Source organism: Chiloscyllium plagiosum, unplaced genomic scaffold (assembly GCF_037043375.1).
Source record: "Chiloscyllium plagiosum isolate Xiang-an unplaced genomic scaffold, Cpla_swu_hap1 HiC_scaffold_1, whole genome shotgun sequence".
NCBI lineage: Eukaryota > Metazoa > Chordata > Chondrichthyes > Orectolobiformes > Hemiscylliidae > Chiloscyllium > Chiloscyllium plagiosum.
The window spans coordinates 9,844,018-9,869,189 of record NW_028270139.1 but is presented as its reverse complement, the minus strand read 5'-3'; the positions used below and the strand labels follow the sequence as shown (position 1 = coordinate 9,869,189).

At 40.3% G+C, this 25,172-nt stretch overlaps 1 protein-coding gene across 5 annotated transcripts in view; it reads left to right on the top strand.

The window, feature by feature from the left end:
* znf827 (zinc finger protein 827) overlaps positions 1-25,172 on the top strand; it is a 127,561-nt gene that overhangs the window by 83,755 nt on the left and 18,634 nt on the right. For 4 of the 5 annotated variants that reach the window (XM_043699079.2, XM_087975834.1, XM_043699071.2 and 1 more), the window contains 5 exons: positions 14,710-14,767; positions 21,465-21,559; positions 23,916-24,053; positions 24,209-24,380; positions 24,517-24,683. In XM_043699079.2, the coding sequence (XP_043555014.2) occupies positions 14,710-14,767; positions 21,465-21,559; positions 23,916-24,053; positions 24,209-24,380; positions 24,517-24,683 (630 nt within the window). The remainder of the gene's footprint in view (positions 1-14,709; positions 14,768-21,464; positions 21,560-23,915; positions 24,054-24,208; positions 24,381-24,516; positions 24,684-25,172) is intronic. The other variant, XM_043699088.2, reaches the window with a different exon arrangement.

Below are 25,172 nucleotides of genomic sequence, written 5' to 3'. Positions count from 1 at the left end.
TAGATTCTGTACATCTTGTCCCAAACCTTATCATTTAAGAAACATCCATATTTCTGGACAAATTAATCACTTGATCCTTTTAGTCCATCACAAGCAATGGACCTCTTTGTTAATGTAAATTTTGGGCAGAAAAATCCAAATGTCTGATTTCTAATATTGATGTTAGATTTAGATTACTTAGTGTGGAAAGAGGCCCTTCGGCCCAACAAGTCCACACCGACCTGCCGAAGCGCACCCACCCAGACCCATTTCTCTATGTTTACCCCTGCACCTAACACTACGGGCAATTTAGCATAGCCAATTCACCTGACGTGCACATTTTTGGATTGTGGGAGGAAACCGGAGCACCCGGAGGAAACCCACGCAGACACTGGGAGAATGTGCAAACTCCACACAGTCAGTCGCCTGAGGTGGGAATTATATAATTTTAAATTAAATAACTGGGTTACACTGGAAAATCTTGCCTGTGTTAACTTCTTGGCCTTTAATGAAGATGTTAAAAATCCAAAGCGGGCAAGTAGGTCACCAGTCACCATATGTACATTGTCTCTTCACAGTTGGGGACTGTCAAATAATTTTTTGCCATTGTTGATGTTCATGTTGAAGTACTGCTCCAACTGATGTTCTCTTTAAGTTGTGCTACTCTGTAGCAGTGCAGCCATTCTGAGGGTCTCACATTGATCAAGGTGCTGTTCCAGTTTGCAGCGTTGACTTCCAGTTCAGAAGTTGCTGCTGTGCATGGATCTCAGAGGTCTTTGCAGGTGAAAACAAAATTAGGTGAGACATCAGCCCTCAACCACTTGAGCTAGTTCTGAAACTCTTGAGTCAGCTCAGCTTTCTTGACAATTTAGTGACTTTCGTTTAATCATATAAATGGGTAGCATTCCTGTTTCAGTTCCACTTCGGGGCTGAGTTAGCTGACCCGCATTCAAACAGTTTTCATGTCACTACAATCAATTGTCACTTTCCTTGAGTTTTGGAGGAGAGCATTGGCCAAATTTTTTACAGCTGGTAACTATTGAGTATTTTCTAAGAAACATTCATTGTTCAAAACATCCCATTTCCTTTCCTGACCAGTCCATGGCCTTCAATTAATTTAACTTGTGGCAAAAATAGCCTGCATATTCTTCCGCAACTCCAATTTTTGATCCTTTTAAAATATGAAGTCCTACTTCTGACCTTTAAAGTTCAAATATGGACATCTTTTTTTAAAAAAGACTGATACGTGATACATTGGACATGTGGATAAAGGTGTTTTGCTTTTTTTTAATGCTTTGTCAGCCCACACAGCTAACAAGCAGCAATGTAAAAAAAGAAAGCCAGATGTGTAAATCGCTCCCTGTCAGTACATAGGTTGGCTAAGTTGTTGGAGGGAATCCTGAGGTACAGGATTTACATGTATTTGGAAAGGTAAGATCTGATTTGGGATAAAGTGGGAGAAAGTAAGGACTGCAGATCTTCCCGATGAAGGGCTTATGCCTGAAACCTCGACTCTCCTGCTCATCGGATGCTGCCTGACAGGCTGTGCTTTTCCAGCAAAACACTCTTCGACTCTGATTAGGGATAGTCAACATGGCTTTGTGCTTGGGAAATCATGTCTCACGAACTTGATTGAGTTTTTTGAAGAAGTAATGAAAAGGATTGATTAATGCAGAGTGGTGAACTTTATCTATATTGCCTTCAGTAAGGCATTCAACTCGGTTCCACATGGTAGACTAGTTAGCAAGGTTAGATCACAGAATACAGGGAGAACTATCCATGTGGCGAACTAGCCAACTTGCTCGAAGCTAGGAGACAGGGTAGTGGTAGAGGGTTGCTTTTCAGACGAAGCCTGTGACCAGCGGTGTGCATCAAGGATCAGTGCTGGGTTCACTGCTTTTGGTCATTTATATAAATGATTTGGATGTGAATATAAGAGGTATTATTAGTAAGTTTGCAGATGACACCAAAATTGGAGGTGTAGTCGACACCCAAGAAGGTTACCTCCGATTACATCGGGACCTTATCAGTTGAGCAGATGGAGTTTAATTTAGATAAATGTGAGGTGCTGCATTTTGGAAAGGTAAAACAGGGCAGGACTTATACACTTAATGGTAAGGTCCTGGGGAGTGTTGCTGAACAAAGAGACCTTGGAGGACAGGTTCATAGATTCCTGAAAGTACAGTCACATACAGATAGGATAGTGAAGAAGGCATTTGGTATGCTCGCCTTTATTGGTCAGTGCATTGGGTATAGGAGTTGGGAGGTCACGTTGCAGCTGTACAGGACATTGGTTAGGCCATTTTTGGAATATTGCATTCAGTTCTGGCCTTCCTGAAAGGACGTTGTGAAACTTGAAAGGATTCAGAATGATCTACAAGAATGTTGCCAGAGTTGGAGTCTTGAGCTTTAGGGAGAGGCTGAATGTGCAGTGGCTATTTTCCTTGGAGCATCTGCAGCTGAGGGATGACCTTAGGTTTATAAAATCATGAGCATAGTTTGGATGGATAGCCAATGTCTTTTCACTGGAGTAGTGGAGTCCAAATCTAGAGAGCAACCTTTTTCATGCAGAAGGTGGTGATTTATGGAATGAGCAGCCAGAGGAAGAAGTGGAGGCTGGTACAATTACAACATTTAAAAGGCATCTTCATGGTCACATGAATAGGAAAGGTTTAAGATTGGCAAATGGGATCAGATTAATTTAATATCTGGTTGGCATGGATGAGTTGGACCGAAGAGTCTGTTTCCATGCTGTATAGCTCTGACTCTCTGATATGCCCAACTCAGTGTAAATAACTGGTTGTATATGCTGTTTCCAATGGTTGGAGTGGCCATAATTTCCATTGATCATCCACCTTCCACTTCAACTCAGACTCTGAATTCTAAGATGCTGACCTGCTACAGAGAGCCCTGTGATAATCAAATTCAGCTAATGCCAGTGTCCTGATCTGGTATAGGTTTCCAGGTTACCTTGTAGGTTTTTAAAATGAAAATAATGACAAAGCTAAAGTAGTCTCTGTTCATTCTTATTTATATTTGCTAGGACATAATGTCCAAGGCAAGAGTACCAGGCCTCTTAATCCTTGTCCAGTCCTGCTTTGTGATCACCCAGAAGGTAAATATTATTCAAATTTTGGGATTCTGCTGAGAGCAATATCAAGTTTCTTATTAAACTAGTTCCAATGAGTGCTTGGAATCTGTAGTCAATGAATGAATGGGATTCTTTGTACCAGGAAAATTATCAAATCAAATAGAGAAAGAAGAGGCAAAATCTTTGATTTGGAAGCCAAAATATCAAGGCGATGTGTGTGGGACTGACAAAAGACTTTCAATTTGTTGTTTAACATGAGTAATATTTCTGAGATCATTGTGGAATTTGTTCAGCTAAACATCAGAGCTTTCTACAAGACACCAAGCTCACTGAGAACAAATCTCTGAAAAAAACGTTATACATTCATCTAGCAGGGGAAGAATTCAGAACGTACATATGAACAAGGTATAAATTTTGCTATTAGGACCTCTCCATTGGAAAACTTAAAATACAATTCAAAATGTGTTCCCTCCATCTCCTTCAGCGAGGCCAAAGTCTCATGAGTACCTATGCTCAAACACTATGCTGTACTACAGAGGCATGAAACTAAATTCATGAGAAAGTCAAAAATTACAAAATACCAAGTTATAGTCCAACAGGTTTATTTGAAAGTACTAGGTTTTGGAACACTGCTCCATCATCAGGAGAACCTTGGTATTGCTCTCAACAGAATATCTAAATCAGAATATGTTTACCTTCTCAGTGATCACGAAGCAGGGATGGACATGGATTAAGAGGCATGGTACTCCTGCCTTGGACGTTATGTCCTGGGAAATATAAATAAGAATGAACAGAGACCACTTGAACTTTGTAGTTTTATTTTAAAGGCAAGTAACAACAAGATATCCTTGAGATCTACCAGATCAGGGTATTGGCATCAGCTGGATCTGATTATCATCAGACATGGCTCTCTGAAAAGCATTCTCAACATACAGTAACCACAGCTGTAATTTTTGACATGGATCACTCACAGATATACACAAAGGTGAGGGTGCAACCCTTGAAGCTTTTACATTTCAAATCAGAATTGCTACTTTCACAATTTTATTAGCCATACTGCCTACTCGGACCTTTTGAAAAAGTTCATGTTTGATTCCACAGATGGTTTCCTACATTTCCACTGAGCTAACATAAGAACTAGGAGAAGGAGTATGTAATCAGTGCCTCTAACCTGCTAGGCTATTTGATACAAACATGGCAGATTTCATCTCTGCCTCAACTCACCTTCCTGGCCATTCTCCATAACCCTTCAACCCATTACTATTTAAAATTTGTCTGTACCCTCTTCAAATTTACTCAATATCACAGCATTTTTTGGGACAGTGAATTCCACAGATTCACAACCTCTTGAGAAAAGTAATTACTCTTCATTTCCATTTTTAAATTTGCTGCCTCTTATGTTTATCCTATGACCTCTTGTTCTAGATTGCCCACATGAGATAACATCATTTTGACAACAAGTTTGTCACTTGTCTTTAGCATCTTACGTATATCCCCCTTGTTCTTCTAAACTCCAGAGAATATAGGTCTAAACTGTTCAATTTCCCTTCATAAAGCAAACTCTTCATCTCTCTCTAGAGTTAATTTCATGTACCACCTCTAACCAGTTATCTTTCTAATGCCTTGCACAGTTGCAGCAAAATGTTTCCTGCTTCCATGCTCTATTCCTTAAGCAATAAATGCCAAAATTGTAAAATTCCTTATTGCCTTTTGTACCTGTGATTCAAGCATGCAGACACCCAGATATCTTTGCACCGAAGCATTATGAAGTTTCTTTCCATTTATACAATAAGCTGCTTTTCTATCCCTCCGACAAAAATGAATAATCTCTCATTTATCCATGTCAAACTTCATCTGCCAAATTTTGGTCTGGTCACCCAACTTATCCACATCCATTTTGAAATTCCTTATTTCTTCACTGCACCTTACTTTCTCACTTATTTTAGTGTTATCTGTAAATTTGGCTACTGATCCTTTATCCCTGCATCCAAGTCATAGACTGTAAATAGTTGTGACCTGAGGATCAAAACCTGTGGCACCCCACTACTTACATTTTGCCAACCAGAAATGATCTATTTATCCAAGCTCTTGGCTTTCTGTTGCTAACCCAAGCCTCTATTCAACCTAATCGTGGATGATCTTACCCTCTGTATTAATATTTTGTGCGCTACCTTATTATATGCCTTCTGGAAATCCAGATATATCTATAGGATGTCCATTATCCATACAAAGAGATTTGTAGCTTAGGTGCCGGTTGTCATAGTTGTGGGTATGTTTGCCGAGCTGGGAAGTTAATTTGCAGATGCTTCATCCCCTGACTAGGTGACATATTCGGTGCTTTGGAGCCTCCTGTGCAGCGCTACTGTACTGTGTCTTCTGGAATGTATTTGGTTCCGTTCCTGCTGCTTCCAGTTGGTCGTTGTCGTGGCCGCTATAATGGGTCTTGGTTTATGTGCTTGATGGAGTGCGTGGATGAGTGCCATGCTTCTAGAAATTCTCTGCCTGCCCTCTACTTAGCTTGTTCTACGATTGTTGTGTTGCCCCAGTCGAATTTGTAGTCCTTGTCATCTGTGTGGCTAATAGGGACAGCTGGTTGTGGTGTTTAGTGACTAGTTGTCTGCCTGTTAGTCCTATATGTTTTGTGCAATCTTTGCATGGAATCTTGTAAATTACATTTGTGTTGCACATGATGAGAATAGGTTCTTTTGTTCTGGTGAGCTGTTGTCTGAGCATGGCTATCAGTTTATGGGCTGTCATGAATCCCAGTGGTCAGAGGTCTGGCTGTTAGTTCCGAGATGATTTTTTTATACAAGTAGAGTGGTTAATGAGTTAGATCATGACATATCCTCGTCATGTTTGTCTGTTAGGCATCTGCGGATGAAGTTGCGGGGATATTCGTTCTTAAAGATTCTGTAGAGGTGTTCTTCTTTTTTCCTTCATAGGTCAGGAGTGCTGCAGTGTGTTGTAGCCCTTTTGATCAGGGTCCTAATGCAGCTTCTCTCGTGTGTGTTTGGGTGATTGCTCTCGTACTTGAGGACCTGGTCTGTGCATGTGGCTTTCCTGTTCATTTTTGTGTGCATTCACTGTTCTGTGTTCTTTCTACCATCACATCCCGGAATGGTAGTTGATTGTTTGGTTTCCTCCTCTCTCGTGAATCTGATCCCTGTGAGTATCGTGTTGATAATTCGGTGTGTGTTCTCGATTTCTGTTCTCTTAATGATAATGTCGTCCACGTATCTGATTCAGAGTTTGGGTTGGATCTGTGGGAGGGTGGTTGTTCCAGTCTTTTCATCACTGCTTCTGCTGTGAGCCCAGAGATGGGTGAGCTCATAAGTGTCCCATTGATCTATTCATATATTTGGTTGTTGAATGTGAAGTGTGTTGTCAAGCATAGGTCTAGTAGTTTGAGTATGCAGTCCTTGTGGATAGACAACACTCCGGAGAACCTATCCACTTCTTGCTTAACCTTCTGAAACACAGTACTCATGGATAGTCAGTTCCAAAACCTGGTCTCCTTCCAACCACTTCTCTGTAATCTCCACAAATCATACTCATTTATCTCTATTTACACTGTCTCCTTCATTTTATTCTGAATGGTTAGTGCAATCTACAGCCCTAGTTATGTAATTCACCAAGATTCTATTCCCAGAATGATTCAGGTAGAGCCCGCCACATCGCAAGAGCTCCCCGCTTCCATCGAACAAACTTCAAAGCATCATTTAGAAAACTATACCCTCAACATATGGAAAGCAAAAGCAGAAAAATACAGACTAGTTAGAGGATACTATCATTGATTCAATCTATCATTGGAGCCAAGTGATTTTCACTGGTTCATTAATTACAAATGAGCTGAGTGGCAAGACTCTGACTGCTCAAAACCATTTGCAGTAAAGTTCCACAGACTTATGTGGTGCACAAGTGCTTGCTGGTTATAACTTTATCAGAATATTCAGATGTCATCTGACATCTAAGACGACTGGGGTCATGTATGAAGAAATCAAAGTGGTAATGGGTCCATCAGCAAAAAAAACTGCTCCACAGAAAACAAAAGCAAGAAAGATATCACAGACCACAAAAACAAAACACCGGAAAATATGGCGAGCACACTCTGATGTTCTTCTCTGGAAAGAACACTCACCAAGAGAGTTCTCGCTACCACAGAGAGTCTGACAGTGAAGCTAGAGCTGGACGTTGTATACACAGTGGAGGAGCTTAGAAAAACTATTGACTCTTTCCTCATGGCTAAAGCTCCAGATAATGATGCTAATCCCACTTCAACTCTTCAAGCATAGTACATTGGACAAATAGGCAGAAAACTATCCACCAGGATACATGAACATCAACTAGCCACAAAAAGATATAACCCACTCTCACTAGTATTTTTACATACAAATGAGGAAAGATACCACCTCGACTAGGACAACACATCCATCCTAGGGCAAGCCAAAGAAAGACAAGCATGAAATTCCTGGAAGCATGCCATTCCAACTGGAACTTTATCAACAAACACATTGAATGGGAAATGGGAAAGCAATGCCATCCAACAGAGCGCCACTGGCGAACTTCCTGCATGAATGCCTAAGGAAACCGGTACTACCTAAATGTCTTAAATACAAACCTCTCCTTAACTCGCCACTAGCCAAAAGAATAGCAGGGCAAAATGGCCACAGAATACTTCGAGAAATGATTAGTGATGCCTACAACAGATGCCGTAAATACAACAGGGAAATTCCGAGCCAAAAAACTTTACTCACTAAGGCAACAGACCATGAATGGACAGTAAAACAAGCCATAAACATTAGACAGCAACGAACACAAAATGAAAAAAAAAGACCTGCAGAATAAACTAGACAAACATACACGAAATACCAACACAGAAGTATGGATAAAAAAAATCTTATCTGACTGACATTTAACAGACACTGAAAAAGCCTTCTTAAAGGATTAAATCACAACTTTCAGGATGCAGACAAGAAAAATTTCTTAGCAGCACTGAAAGACAACAAACTCACAGAAGAAACCCAGCAAACCATCAGACAGACAGTCGCACCAACATTAAGCAGGAAAAAGGAAGGAAACATACTCAATACACAAAGGAAAGCGCTAGGAGGACTTAAAAAAAACATTGTTATCCTACCTGCAGACAAAGGACAATTGATAGTCATTTTAAGTCAAAGAGACTACATTGAGAAAGTGAACACACACTGCTTGCATATAACAACACTTACCAACAAGTGGAGATGAAGCCAACCCCACTAGAGAACCAAATCACAGCCCTACTCAAAACACTTCAGAAATCTGGAGAAATAAATAAGACCAACTTCCAAAAAAATGAAACCAGACAGATCCAACACACCATGCTTCTACAGATTACCCAAAATTCACAAACCAGGTGCCTCCCCCCGACCCATAGTCTCGCTACCTAGAACACCAACGTACAGATTAGCCAAGAAGCTACACCAAAGACTAAAACATTTCGTAGAAGACTCGCACCATCCCATCCACTCCATCCAACGATTCCTGAAGACCATCAAAGGTATCAAGAGAGAAGAGGTTGAAATAATGGTCTCCTTTAATGTAATGGCCCTAGTCACATCTATCAACATCAACCTGGCCAAGGAAACACTGACTACACTATTAGAGGAACCAAAGACACATACACCAAACACCACCAATCTCTTCAGCAAGAACAATATCGTCAAGCTAGAGGACCTATGCCTTACACCCACTTCACCTTCAACAATAAAACCTACAGACAAACCAACGGAACACCCATGGGATCTCCTATATCAGGGTTCTTAGCAGAGGCAGTAATGTAGAGACTTGAACAAATGGCTCTGACAACCATCCAACCCAAACTTTGGGTCCACTACGTGGATGACACCTTTGTCATCACTAAACGAAACAAATCAGAGGAAGCCTTCAAGATCATCAACAATACCCTTACTGGCTGAAAATTCACTAAAGAAGCAGAAAACAACAACAAACTGCCATTCCTAGATATAGCAGTAGAGCGAACAGCCAATGGAGAACTTCAAACTAGTGTCTACAGAAAAACAACACACACAGACCAAATACTGAACTACAGAAGCAATCATCCCAACATCCACAATTGAAGCTGCATTCGAACATTACTTCAACACTGCAGCACAGAGGAATTATGAAGATCAGAGGAAAATCATCTGTATAGTGTATTCAAAAAGAACAGGTACCCAATGAGTACAGTCTGCTAATTTCTCGGCAACAAACATAAACAAGCAGACAAAACGCATCCAGAAACCCTAGCCACTCTCCCCTACATCAAAGACCTCTCGGAAGTGACTGCTAGACTACTCTGCACAAAATACAGTGCAAGAACTCTAACAAACACTACATTGGACAAACAGGCAGTAAACTAGCCACCAGGATACATGAGCGTCAACTAGCCACAAAAGACAGACCCACTCTCACTAGTATCTTTACATACAGATTGGAAGGACACCACTTTGACTGGAACAACACATCCATCCTAGGACAAACCAAATAGAGACATGCACGAGAATTCCTAGAAGCATGGCATTCCAACTGGAACTCTATCAACAAACACATTGACTTGGATCCTATTTACCACTCCTGGAGAAAAATAATAGGAAATGATATCACTACAGGAAATGATGTCACCAACCCAAGGAAACCTAAACACATTAACTAAAAAGTGGGCCATAACACCAATGCTTCTCTGGAGGCTCACTTGATGTTACCTAGTATGGTGAGGAAATGTCTGAAAACAAACCTTCTAGTTCAGCGAGCAAACTTACACCCAGAACCTCAACCTAAGCTATAAATCTTCTCAAAACTTGCTAATTAATAACCACTACACAGTTTACCCTGAATCCAATATAGTTTTAAAACTAGATGATTTACAAGTTCAGATTGTAGTTCCAAGAATGAGCAAAGGAGATGACAATATGTTAACTTGATTGATCTCTCTAACTGATTCAACCCCATGTGAGCAGAGTTTAAATTGTTGCCCACTAAGCTGCTTCATATTATCTCCTTCCATGACAATATGATGGATAAGGTCAACTGGAATGAATCAATTTCAAAACTTTTTGAGTGGCATCAAACATGTTTTGTTTTATGTCTGACATTATTTGGTATATGCTGAAAAATGTGCTGCTAGAAAAGCGCAGCAGGTCAGGCAGCATCCAAGGAGCAGGAGAATCGACGTTTCGGGCATAAGCCCTTCTTCAGGAATGAGGAGGGTGTGCCAAGCAGGCTTAGATAAAAGGTAGGGAGGAGGGACTTGGGGGAGGGGCATTGGGAATGCGATAGGTGGAAGGAGATTAAGGTGAGGGTGATAGGCCAGAGAGGGGGGTGAGGGCGGAGAGGTCAGGTAGAAGATTGGAGGTCAAGAAGGCGGTGCTGAGTCCGAGGGTTGGGACTGAGATAAGGTGGGGGGAGGGGAATTGAGAAAGCTGGAGAAATCTGCATTCATCCCTTGTGGTTGGAGGGTTCCGAGGCGGAAGATGAGGCGCTCTTCCTCCAGGTGTCGTGTTGCCATGGTCTGGCGATGAAGGAGGCCAAGTACCTGCATGTCCTTGGCGGAGTGGGAGGGGGAGTTAAAGCGTTCAGCCACCGGGCGGTTGGGTTGGTTGGGGTGGGTGTCTCAGAGGTGTTCTCTGAAACGTTCCGCAAGTAGGCGGCCTGTCTCCCCAATGTATAGGAGGCCACATCGGGTGCAGTGGATGCAGTAAATAATGGGTGTGGAAGTGTAGGTGAATTTGTGATGGATATGGAAGGATCCCTTGGGACCTTGGAGGGAAGTGAGGGGAGAGGTGTGCGCGAAAGTTTTGCATTTCTTGCAGTTGCGGGGAAGGTGCCGGGAATGGAGGTTGAGTTGGTGGGGGTGTGTGGACCTGACGAGGGAGTCGCAGAGGGAGTGGTCTTTTCGGAACGCTGATAGGGGAGGGGAGGGAAATATATCCTTGGTGATGGGGTCTGTTTGGAGGTGGCGGAAATGACAAAGGATGATACAATGTATCTGGAGGTTGGTGGGGTGGTAGGTGAGGACCAGTGGGGTTCTGTCCTGGTGGCGATTGGAGGGGCAGGGTTCAAGGGCGGAGGAGCGGCAAATGGAGGCGATGCGGTGGAGAGCATCATCAACCACATCTGAGGGGAAATTGCGGTCTTTGAAGAAGGAGCCATCTGGGTTGTTCGGTATTGGAATTGGTCCTCCTGGGAGCAGATGCGGCGGAGGCGAAGGAATTGGGAATATGGGATGGCGTTTTTACAGGGGCCAGGGTGGGAGGAGGTGTAATCTAGGTAGCTGTGGGAGTCGGGCGGTTTATAGTAAATGTCCGTGTTGAGTCGGTCGCCCAAGATAGAAATGGAGAGGTCTAGGAAGGGGAGGGAAGAGTCTGAGATGGTCCAGATAAACTTGAGGTGGGGGTGGAAGGTGTTAGTAAAGTGGATGAACTGTTCAACCTCCTCGTGAGAGCACGAGGTAGCGCCGATACAGTCATTGATGTAGCGGAGGAAAAGGTGGGGGGTGGTGCCAGTGTAGCTGCGGAAGGTGGACTGTTCCACATATCCGACAGAGGCAGGCATAGCTGGGGCCTATGCTGGTGCCCATGGCTACTCCTTTGGTTTGGAGGAAGTGGGAGGATTGGAAAGAGAAGTTGCTCAGAATGAGGACCAGTTCAGTCAGTCAAAGGAGGGTGTCAGTGGAAGGGTACTGGTTGGTTCGGCTGGAAAGGAAGAAGCGGAGGGCTATGAGGCCTTCGTGATGGGGGATGGAGGTGTATAGGGACTGGATGTCCATGGTGAAGATAAGGCGTTGGGGGCCAGGGAAGCGAAAATCATGGAGCAGGTGGAGGGCGTGGGTGGTGTCTCGAACGTAGGTGGGGAGTTCTTGAACTAAGGGGGACAGGACCGTGTCAAGCTATGTAGAGATGAGTTCGGTGGGGCAGAGCAGGCTGAGACGATGGGTCGGCCGGGGCAGTCAGGTTTGTGGATTTTGGGCAGGAGGTAGAAACGGGCGGTGCGGGGTTGTGGGACTATGAGGTTGGAGGCAGTGGATGGGAAATGATGAGGTGATGGGTGGTATGGCAGATGAGGTGATGGGTGGTATGGCAGATGATGGTTTGGTGGTGGGAGGTGGGGTCATGGTCAAGGGGGCAGTAGGAGGAGGTGTCCGTGAGCTGGCGTTTAGCCTCATCAGTGTAAAGATCGGTGCGCCAAACTACCACCACGCCTCCCTTGTCTGCCGGTTTGATAGTGAGGTATTTGGTATATTCTCCTTTTTCGTTGTTACATGTCGTTAGGTCACTTAGAGTGTGTTCACTTATATATTAATTCTAACCGAAAGCAGTTTAGTTTTGCTTGCCTGAGATTGAAAAGAAAGGTACTCCAACTCATTTTAAAAACATTGCTGTACACTTACAGTATTATCCCAACATTACATTCTGAGGATCATCTTCAATTAAAAATAGATGGCCTCTCAAGGAAGCATGTCATGGTCCAGGATGTTGCCCTTTTGGCCGTCTAATTCACATGGGCACCATGATACTGGGAGTGTTTGATAGCTTCACCTATCTGAATATCTCATGTCTTGGCTCCACCGACACCAGCAATTTGTTACTTGATGTCTTCAGCATGCAGTGCAAAAGTTGCAGCTATCATATGCAAACTGAGTAAGAAGGCACAGAAAACCTAAACTTGACTGAGAAAGCCAAATTACCACTACCTACATTCCATTTCAAGCAAGAGAATTGCTGAACGATGTCTACCTTTCCTCTACTGTATCCTTGGTATCTTTTGGCAGGACAAGGACACCCATGTAGAAGACCTTTTTGTGTCATCATAAACCCATGATTATAAACTTATTGCCAAGTTAATAAAATCTCTTTCAGCCACACTCATAGCTGTATACCCAATGACTTGTAATATAAAGAACTGGCCATTAGGCCATGACCTGTTGATCATCCATTTCTCCACTACCAGTCAGTGTACAAGCAAAATATGAAGATGGCAAAAATTAACGGTGAGAAATGGGAGATGATTGCTTACAACTGTTATGTCTGGGGGCTAACTGTTTTGAAGGCATTGGCAGACGTGAGCAGAAATTAAAAGCTCAGCTAGTTAAGGAGAGTCCCCAGAGGAAATAGAGGCCACAAATTGTTCATTATCTGAACTTAGTCTCTGCTGCATTTGCTGATAAGGAGACAGTCATGCCAGAGTGAGGTTCTTGAGCCACACCAGGCAAGACTTAACAGCAGTGACCACAATTGTGCAAACATTGTCTGAGACATAGTTATTGTAGATTTGAACAGTTTTGACCCGTTTCTTTATAAAAGTCCATAATTGCAGAGAGAGGACAACAGATCAAACTGCAACAATTTTGTCCTGCAATTTTATATGCAATTCAGTGATAGAAACAGACAATGCATTATCTAAATTGAAGTGTGTTTCAGGGAGCCAGAGTTTTGTGCTTTTAACTGCAGGTTGGATTTAACTGGAGGAATGATTTGATATTGTTGTTGTTGTTGTTCTTTAATCCTCACACTAAACATTGCTGTAATTTCTTAGATGCCATCCATATTGGTTTCCAAGTGCCACCTTCCTTGTTTAACGGCAAGGATTAAGTTCAGTTTTTATATATTTCTTACATTTTGGAAAAGAAAGCTAATTCAAAGAAGAGCAAGGAATTTCTCCCCAGTGTCCTATCCAATAACATCAGTATACAAAAAGTAGGAGTAGCCATTTTGGCCCCTAAAGCTTGCGCTACCATTTACTAAGATCATGACCAATCTCTTTGTAACCTCAACTTCATATTGCTGCCTATCCCAGCAATAAATTAAATATATTTCTAAATATCAAGGAATTACAAATTTAAGCTATTTGTGGTAATTCACTATTCAGTGAACAAACAGTGTGAAAATAATAATAAAGCAGGTGAATAGATTGCAGGAGCAGCATATGAGGGCAATATTAAGTTATTTGAATCACTGCCTGTGTGTTTATCCCTATCAAGCCCTCCGTTAATTTTGGAAAAAATTCCTTTGCCTTTCGGGTGTAGCAAATAAACATTGTTGTTTATTCACTGATGGTAATTCATTCATTCAAATACTGTACTTTTGACAATTTTATGTGTCTGCTGAATTAAGTGAAGAGTGAAGCTGAGGGCATCCATAGATTAAATTCTCCTTGCTATAATCTACTTTAAAATGATCTATTAACACATGTTGTATCCATTTAACATGTTGCCTATTGTATCATTGTACCATGTTATACAAATCAAGTGTGAAGTTCATATAATCTGCCTTTCTTTTTGTGCTGTTGATTGAGAGTTAAATACAGACCAGAGTACCAGAGATAACTCCCCTGCTCCTCTTCAAAATAGTGCCATGGGATCTTTTACATTCCCCAAACAGACAGCTGGGACCGCATTCAAAAATTGGCACTTAGCACAGTTCCCTTAGTACTGCATTCGAATGTTAACCTTGATTTTTGTGCTTAAGTTCCTGGAGTGGGACTTGAACCCAGAACCTTGAGATCCACAGATGAGCTGTGGTTGAGCTATGGTTGACACGAGTTTTAAGTGAAATATTAAAGCTGTATTGCAGTTTTTAATGTTTTGGGTCTGCTTTCTCTTGTAGCAAAAGTAAGCAAAGCACAAGAACAAGGAAAAGACTCATCAGAGTTGGGTAGTAACAGGTAAGTATCACCATTTTTGTTTCAATTTCGGTGTAATTATCTGAATGATGAAATGGACCTTTGATTTGGCTACTTGCCTGTTCAGCAAAAGAGTCCATTTCTGTCTGTAGGTAAATCAATAGCATATAAGTGGCCTCGCAATATTTTTGCATGAAAGTTTGAGCTCAATAAAGACATTGGCTGTGGTTTACTAGTTTACTCTTGAGAAAGATGGATGTTGTGGGTCACATTTATTCTAAGATCTTGTACATCATTTTGTGGAAATTAGTTTATTAGTTTTATCTTAAATGTAACATTAAGGGAAAATGGGATGTGGCTTTGATATTGATGCTTGGTGTTAACTCTTTACCAAAACTCTGGCCATAACGAAAGCATGGAATTTCCAAGCAAAAACTCTGTTTTGTGGAATGATGACTATTAATTGATCATCTGATTTTTCTTAAGGATGAATTCAATTCAAAGTTTACAAAGTGAAATAAACAATATTGATGCTGAAATGGTCCCCTTCACTGGATATGAATTATCATATAAGGTAGATTGATATCTACTGGAAATTGGAAGTTTTAGTGACCGGATTCTTCAGAGTGATGATTATTCTAAATTCATTGCAACAATCTCTTTAGCCTTTCTCCTCGGGATAGAAATCAGATTTTTTTTTGTCACTTTTTGATTGATCTTAATTAATTTTTGAGAGTAGCTGTTGAAGTAGATCACAGCTACCTGGGATTTCTGGCAAAGAGCAAACTCTCTTATGACTACTTATGACTACTCCCTCAACAACCATAAACTCCTTTGCAGTCATATTAAAAAAAATGTCAACACACAGATGTACCTGTACTTGTAATAGAATAAAACTTCAGACTCTGGTTTGTTACAGTTAAGTAAACCTGGCTTAATTTTCAAAACTTTCCTCGATAATAAGTTGGATGTTGTAATGCTCACTGATATTAAACTAGCACTTATTGTTTATGGTGTCTGTGTACAATCAATGTAACTTTTTTCATTATTAACGAGTGGCAAGAATAGATAAGAAAATTTTTGTGCAAATTGTGGCTAACTTGAATTTCAGAGAGAAGAGTTGAGTTTTAGGCCTCTACCAACATAATTTGACATTTAAATTGAGCTGAAGGAAAGAATTGTGTGCTGTCGCAGCAACACCTAAGTGATGTTGAGAGTGTTTCACATTTAGGCCACTGCTCAAGGATTACAGTTGTAAAATCCAATGATTCTAGTTAAATGACCCTCTTGTAGAAATTTTGAAAAGAAATATCAAGGGTTAACTATTAAATGAACTGGTTGCAAAGATTGGAATTGCAAACTCGGAGGCATTTTAATGTCCAATAATTTCGTTGAGGATTAGGTGTACCACCAATCTAAGAATGGTTTTTGTTGTGTTCCTGAGTTCTTCATGCAAATCAATCACTTTGGGTTCTTTTTTATATGGCATTGTAAACCTTAAATACTTACAGGAAAACTTTGCATGCGTATCTTAGGGAATCAAGTATATGCAACTCCTATATGATGTCACTTGCTGTATGGCATCACTCTTTACATATTCCGTTGAAGTAAATTAACAAAATTTCCCCTTTTTTCTAAAGTAGAACATTACACAATAAAAATTAATACACATAACAGAATTGCTATGAGCATTACCTAAAGTTAGACCTCCATCCATCATTTGAGTCCCTAAAATATATAGGTGGTTTATTAATATGCCTGGACCTGGTAAAAGTTAATCCTTTTCTGAGATCAAGCATTATCACAAGGTGCTGTTGACTCATCAAAGTAGACGCGTGAGTATCTTGCACATTATCTCTGTGTTTGTTGGTTTTCACAGTGATCTTTCACATTTTCACTCTTAGACTTTATGAGCAAATATCTTCTCAATGCTGCTGGAGTATTGTCTAAGATGTGGTTCCTTTAGTCCTCCTCAACATCACACTGCCCAGTGTATGATTTCATATGCATTTGGCTCACTACAATCCTTAAATACCTCTGTGGGCATCAGGTTTTTTGATTTTTTTTGCCCTATATGGAAGCTAAGCAGTACTGTGTCTAATCATAACAAAAACAAAAGTTCTGGAGAAGCTCAGGTCTGGAAACATCTAATCATACCATTTGTGTATAGACTTCTGCTTCTTCAGTAGGCTTTTCTGCACTAATGCAAGTCAAGGACAGATGATCCGTAAATATTTCCTAATTTCCTGCCAGCACATGAATTCAACTGATGTGTGTGATGATGGATCTAGTGTTGTTGCTTATAAATGCAATTAGAAATGTAATTTGATTCTGTGAGCTATTCTGTCAGCAACACTATTGGATCTAGGATAATCTGGGCAGCATCAGGAGGTGGAGAAGTGGACGTTTTGGGTGTAACCCTTCTTTGGGGGTGGGTGTAAGGGGAACTGCAGAAAAAGGGGGTGGCAGGGATAGGGTGGTGAACTGGGGATAGGTGAAGACAGGCAAAGGGCACAACCTGGTTGGTCAATGGGAGGAATGAATCCGGTAGGTGGCTGGGAGTGGTTGGTGGAAGGGGGAGGGACTGGGAAGGGAGTACTTTGCATCAGTATTCACCCAGAAAAAAGATATGGATAGTAGTGAGATTTTGTGTGCAGCATGCTAATATACTACAGCATTTTGAGGTCAAGACAGAAGTGTGGTGGTGTCTCCTTGAAGAGCATTAAAATGGATAAGTCCCTAAGGCCCGATGTGATCCACCCCAGGTTATTGATAAAAGGAAGAGAGGAGATTGCTGTGGTTTTGATTAAGTTCATTGTAACTTCTCCAGCAACTGGAGAGGACCCGGAGGACTGGTGAGTAACTAATGTTGTTCCTCTCTTCAAGAAGGGAAATAGAGATAATCGAGGAAATAATTATAGGTCGGTGTGGTTGAAGCTATTGAAGAAGATTCTTAGGGTAGGAATTACACGCATTTGGCAAAGCATGCCCTAATTAGAGATGGTCAGATGACTACATGCAGGGCAGGTCATGTCTTACGAACTTGTTTACATGGAATTTGGTAAGGCTCATTATAAAGGGTCTCTTGATAGGCTCATCAAGAAGATGCATGGGATCCAAGGTGTCTTGGCCATTTTGATTCAGAATTGGCTTGCCCACAGAAGACAGTGGTAGTGGTAGAAAAGTGTTTTTTTGGCTGTTCAGCAGGGATCCATACTAGGACCTCCTGCTGTTTATGATTTATATAAATGACTTGGATGAAAATGTAGATTGATTTGATTAGTAAATTTGCAGATGATAAAAGATTGGTGGAGTTGTGAATAGTGTAGAAGCTTGTCAAAGAATACAGTGGGATAGAGGTCAGTTGCAGATATGGGTGGAGAAATGGCTGATGGAGTTTACTGCGTATAAATGTAAGGTGCTGCACGTTGGGAGATCAAATGTTAAGGAAGAGTACCTAGTTCATGGCAGAACCCTGAACAGCATTGATGAATAGAGGGATCTTGGGATTCAAGTCCATAGCTCCCTGAAAGTGGCCGTGCAAGTAGATAGGGTGGTAAAGAGGGTGTATTGCATGCTCATCTGTATTGGTTGGTAATTGAGTACAAGAGTCAGAATGTTATGTTGCAACTTTATAAGACTTTGGTTAGGCAAGTATTGCATTCAATTGTGGTCGCCGCATTACAGGAAGGATGTGGAGGGTGCAGAAGAGGTTTAGCAGGATGCTGTCTGGATTAGAGAGTATGAACTATAAGGAGAAGCTAGAAAAACTTGGGTTGCTTTCTCTGGGGCTGAGGGGAGATTTGATAGAAGTCTATAAAGTTATGAGATGCGTAGATTGGTTGATGGTTAGAATCTTTGCCCAGAGTTGAAATGTCTAAAACTAGAGGGCATGCATTTAAGGTGAACAGGGGAAAGTTCAAAGGAGATGCGAGGAGCTTGTTTTTTTTTACATAGATTGGCATGAGTGTGGAACATGCTGCCAGGAGTAGTGCTGAAGGTAGATATGGTAGAGGTGTTTAAGAGACTTTTAGATATGTGCATGAATATGCAGGGTATGAGGGATATGGATAAAGGGTAGGCAGAAGGAATTAGTTTAATTTGACATGATGCATGGCACAACATCGTGGGCCAAAGGGCCCGTTCTTGTGCTGTACAGTTCCATGTTCTGACTGATTTAAATAAATTAATGAAGTAATGTATGGGTCCAGGAAACAAATTCCATTCTCTGTCAAAGGCTTAAATTTGAATTGGGCATCTGTGGCCTTCAAATTCATGATGGGAAGTTTGGTAATCATTCCATTGATGCTGTTTGCTTTACAAGAATTTTTTGGAAAAGAGGGGTTGGAGATTCCTTTGTAGGAAATACTGAACAATACTGCAACGTTGCAGCTTGTGTCATCGTCACATCCAGCCCCATATTACTGCAATCTGTAGCACATGAATTTTAGTTGGCCCACCCACAAAGCTTTTGATGACACCCGTATCATAAAGGACGTATGGCTTCACAGTTATTGACTCTAAATTGACTTTTGCAAACTGATCCTGAGCCAGTGTAATACTCCTATTGATCACTAATCCAGTTACCTTTTGGTTAGTCATTTGTTTATTTTGGTCATTGCTCTGAGTGTGTTTCCAGTTCCTGGAGTGTCGCTAAGTACTGACTTTGTAGCAAACAAAGTACTGTCACCATGTTGCATAACTGTGTTTATCTCTCAGAATTACAAATCACAAATTGATGAATGGAGAAAAGCTACTTTGCGTTCTTTTTCTTGAAGATCACCATTACAGGAAAATTCTAAATGCATATCTTGAGAATAAACAGAGCTCCTACTGCTGTATCACATGCAGTATGGCACCACTTCCTGCAGTGTTTGATGCATATTCACTAATTACGTATTCAATTGAATCAATGCCACAGTGATTTTTGTAAATTGTTTCAGATTACCTGGTTTACAGGGCAAACTGATTCTTATCCTGGAGATAAAGTAGATAATTAAGAACTGTAAAGTAGATTAATGCTGTATAACTATGTATTCCTTTTATATAAGTTGCATCTATTTCACTCTAATAATCTACTAATTTAATATTATGGGAGAGTGATTGTATTAGCAGCACTACATTTGAGAAAAGTAGCATTCATTTGATTCGAATATAAATTAATGCGGTTATGATGCTTTTACACGGAGAATGAGGTAATCCCTTATAAGGGAAGGAGGGTCACTGGACCTGAAACGTTAACTCTGCTTTCTCTCCACAGATGCTGTCAAACCTGCTGAGTTTTTTTCCAGCAATTTCTGTTTTTGTTTCTTGTAAATGGGTTTTGCTTTATCAACCTTCAGTCAACAGTGACAAATCATGGTAGGAGTGCAATGCATAGTGGCTTAGTGAAGTATCAGAGCTGAAAATGTGTTGCTGGAAAAGCTTATGCCCGAAAGGCAGGAAGGGCTTATGCCCGAAACGTCGATTCTCCTGTTCCCTGGATGCTGCCTGATCTGCTGCGCTTTTCCAGCAACACATTTTCAGCTCTGATCTCCAGCATCTGCAGACCTCACTTTCTCCTTAGAGAAGTATCACATGAGTTGGAAGTGGGCAATATTAAAGACAGTTTCTTCTGTCATTCTTGGATATTTTCTACAAAAAAAGTTTAAATATTTAATCACTCAGTCACTCCTGTGCACTGCCTCACACTGTGTTTCAGGATTGTATGGTGGAGGCCTCAGATAACATCAACTGCCCAAATTCTTGACTAGAGCTGATGTGTGACCCACAGAGAATCAGGATAGAAAACAAGTGATGTGACATGAGCACCCATCCAAGCTCCAGTTGAATCCTTTTCTGTTCTCCCAGAAGGTTTCCATTTGTACAAACAAATTAAGTTTTCAAGATTGCCCTATGCCCACTTAGATTTGATTTGCAATCTGGTAAAGTACCTACATGGAATATTTGATAAACTTGACTTTGCTAAGCATCAAACTTATCATGGTAATTCAGTGCCTTCCTAGATCAGGCTTTCATTTTCACTTTCACTTCTGTTTTATTTTGCAAATACTTAGTTATGGCCGTAATGGGTGTTTTAGAATTTGTTGAATGTAGACAATATGCAAGCTGATTCCCATAGACCAGAGGTGCCAAGATCATCTCAGGCAATTTCACGACCTAGCACAGGGAATATAAAAACAGACCTGCCTTTTGATTGCTACCCAGGAACTCCAGTTTTAAGGTGTGATTGTGTGCAGAGCTCACTGCTAAGAATAGGAAAACTGTCAATGTTTGTGCACCAGATGGCAATTAACCAACTAATGACAGAACTAATGTGTAAAGGATAGCCACTTGATTGAGGATTAAAGGTGCCTGTGAAATCCAGCCAAGTAAGAGTCATTGCTGTTAAAAGTGAAGACAGATAATAAATCTGCAAAAATATATTTTGAAGAGGGGGAGGTTAAAGCAGAGAATAACATAAGAATCACTGTTGAACTTACTTGTAGTGGTTCACTAGTTAATGCCAACAAACTGTAGATGAAATAAATTCATAATTTTGCTGGGACTAGATTAATTGAGATCCCAGAAAAAAAATCATCTAAGTTGCTATACCACAACGTTTCTCCAAAAATATAACTAATAATTTCATTGCTGTTTCAAAAGCAACATTGTTTTTTGTGTTTATCTAAGTGCATTAGATGATGTTGGATAACTTCAGAAATACTTATTGAATTATTTTCATTCTCTTTTGGTGCAGCTGTTCTGTTTCTGAAGATGTCTTTAGACAATCACCGTTTACTTCAAAATTGAGAGATCCTTTATCTGACCTCCATGTGGGACCAGCATCACATGGTATGTGATGCTTATAGTTTTGTATTTTGGCTGTGGTTTTAAGATTTGAAGAAATAAAGTGTGTACTGACTTATTTTGGTCAAATAACTTTTCAAAATTGCATGTTTTGCACATTTTTTGGTAGCTGAATAATTAATTGCAGGGCAAGTGTAAATTCATCAATCTTGATATTTAAAGCCAGTGAGATCAGAAAAATGGCTGAGATACTAATTTTTCTTCAATCCATTCTCTCTTCGAATACAACTCCTGGCTGCAGCATGGGATTAGTTATTTTCCCCAACAAAACAAACTAATAGCTTTTAGCCTTTTTTGAGCACACAGTAGTCAATTAAATAACCACACAAATGGGTTAATTCTGTCATCGATGAAGATGGTGGTCGTGCCTCCTTCCAGTAGATTCTGTGTTGAGAGTTTTAGAGCATGAGAAAGTTAAACTTCAAAGGATTGAATGCCTTTGCTCACTTTCAAAAAAATATTCTTGTTTAAAGCTGGTAGTCTTAGTAAGAACTAATAGTGTTAGGTATATGGCATTGATTGAAATTGTTTATCCAGTAAAAAGCAAAAATAATTTAGGCATGAAACTAGAAGGTAATGAGCAGAAAGTCCATTCATCCCGTAAATTCATCTGCATAGGTACTTCACTATGCGTCTTGAGTGATTAATGTATGCAGGTGTAAATCACTTTGGCATGTTCGTTGAAAATATTTTGTCATCTGAGTATTTTTATATTGTTTGTTTTAATTTCTAACTTTACATGAGCCTTGCATAGCATTGGGAATACTGGCTACTGATCAAATTGCCAGTGTAATCATGTTTCTAAAATTAACATGTTTCATGGTTAAGAGCACATCTGTTTAAAAAAGTCTTGAATTAATGCAGAAAAGTTCTCACAATACTTGGTAATAGTTGAATGTGATTCTACATTGCACTTGTCATGTACAGACCTGTACCCAGTCAATGTCAATTAACTTCAGGAGGGGAGGGGAGGGGAGAAAGCAGCATTCTTAACAAAACACTCAAACTTTACAAGGACTGGGCAGTTTTTGCTTCATTGCATGAGAATGTTAATGGTATTTAACTTTATTCATCTGTTATTTATTCCATATGTTGCGCTCCTACCAAATGGCCGCTATATGAAATATGATTTGTGCAAATTGCCTGTGGTTAGTAGTGTCTGCAGACTGATGACAGCCATATTCCCATTGATATGCGATATAGGTGTAGGCTTCTGTTCAGCCAATTAACATTGAATCTAAGTATTGGCAATCTTAATGCCATATTTGACCCTGAGATGAACTTTCAACCTCAAATTCACTCCGTAATTTTGTTTAATTCCATTTTCAAAACATTGCCAAGCTTGACTATCCAATGCTCCTTTGACTGGCTTCTATTCATCTTCCCTGCATAAACTTGAGCTCACTCTGTCAACCATATGTTAACTCCCACCAAGTCACATTAACCTTTCACTACTGTGATTGCTGTTTTGCGTTGGTTGCAGGTCTGGCACTGCTGCAATTTAAAAATTAATTGTGGCCTATTTCAAATCTTGCCTCTCCCTACCCTCTCTCTTTGTAATCTCCATTTTACAATCCCTGTGAACTCTGTTTCTCCCATACCTATTCTAATTGCTTCACCACTGGTGTCTGTGCCTTCAGTTGCCTAGGGCCAAGTTGTGAAATTCCCTCTCTTAGCCTCTCTGCTTTGCCATCTCACTCCTTTTAAAGTGTTCTGTAAAACCCATCTTTACATCAATTTTTTTAACATCTATCATGTCTTATGTGGCTTTTTGTCAAAGTTTGTTGATTAGAGTTTTTATTGAAATACCTTGAGATTTCTTGCAATGTTAAAGAAGCTATATTGTAAGTTTTGCAGATCCTGGATCAATATTCCAAATCTACCCTCCTTCACAAAAGCATTAATTTTATGCTAATTATTTGATTTTATAACTATTGAGAGAAACTGCAAAAATTCTTAACAGAGAGACAAAACGCAATCTTTGAAGGAAAGTTTGCATGTAAAATATATAAAACTTTATCCATTTTAAAACTTGTTGAGGTGGAGAAGTGCCAGTGTGAATAGAACTTTCCGGTTCTGTCACGTTATACATCCCAATTGCAGAATAAAGCTGGCAGCAAGGTTAGTAGCAATTTTAGTCTTCTCAATCAGTTTCCTTACTAAAAGTGTAGGATAGATGTTGAGATGAAAGAGCTTAAAGGCTAAAATTATTCGGAAATCAATTTAGCAGTTACCTTTTATAGAAAGCTAACTCTCTGAACCAGGTATCACTCTAAACATAATTAAAACACTGTTATGCCTATGAAGTAAAGACTACATAAGAACTATTGTCCATTTGCAGAAGCAGGAAAATTAACTGTCGAGTCAGGGACTATAACCCCACCGTGGAAATTTTGTGAGCAGCTTTTTCCCTGTAAAATTTGTGGGAAGGTTTTTGGCCGGCAGCAGACACTGTCTCGACACCTTTCTTTGCACACAGGTAAGGAGATGTTATGAATAAAGTGCTGTGTTTGTTAGCTTTTCAAATTAAATTATAAACTGGACTTGGAACAACACTCCTGAAGCATTAAAAGGCTATATCATTAAATGTAAGAATGTTTGAAAGCTAACCATTTAAAATTGTTATTTTTGTAGAAGAACGAAGATACAAGTGTCATCTGTGTCCCTATGCTGCCAAGTGTCGAGCAAACTTGAACCAGCATTTGACAATCCATTCAGTGAAGTTAGTGAGTGGTGATTCTGAGGACATTGCTACTGCTGTAACCTCCAAGAGTGGTGATTGCAAGAAGAGTCTATATTACTATAGGTAATTCTGTTCCTTTTCCTCTGCAGCTAGTTAATTCACCTCAGTTCAACATCATGCTTGAACCATGTTACTTCACTTAAAATATTGCATGTGTAAGAAACAAAATTTTTTTAACATTATTTAATTTTCTATCTAGCTGCCATGTTTGTGGATTTGAGACAGAGGTAAACCTGCAGTTTGTCAGCCACATGTCATTGCATGTAGATAAGGAGCAGTGGATGTTTTCATTGTGCTGTGGCACGTGTAACTTTTCTTGCATGGACGAAACTGAAATGAAAACACATGTGGATGCAGCACATGCAGGTAACCAAGACATCAAACTTTATTACTGGGTGGGAAGCAGAGGGGTTTGCTTGTATGCATTTTAATTTTCCTTCTGGGAATCATATTTAACTTTCATTTCACTCCAGTAACATTATAGCCTCGTAAGTAAAATCAATCATAAAAAAAATTCCTTAAGTTTTTGCTTCATTGTTTCCAGTCAATGCCCCCAACTCCTTATGACCTGACCCACCAGCAGGGGCACTGTCCAGAGGGAGTATCCGTCAGTCCTTAACAATGACTTTAGACCTCATGAAATCTCAGCATCAGATCCAAGTATGGGAAAGGAAATCTTCTAATTACTACTAGTTGCCCTCCATTAGCTGATACTCAATACTCCTTAATGTTGGATATCACTTGAAAAATGCACTGAGGGGTTGGTAAGGGCTCAGAGTGTACTCTGGGTGAGAGACTTCAATGCAGTGGCTTGTTAGGACCACTATTGCTAAGCTTCCTCTTTGAAGGAATTAT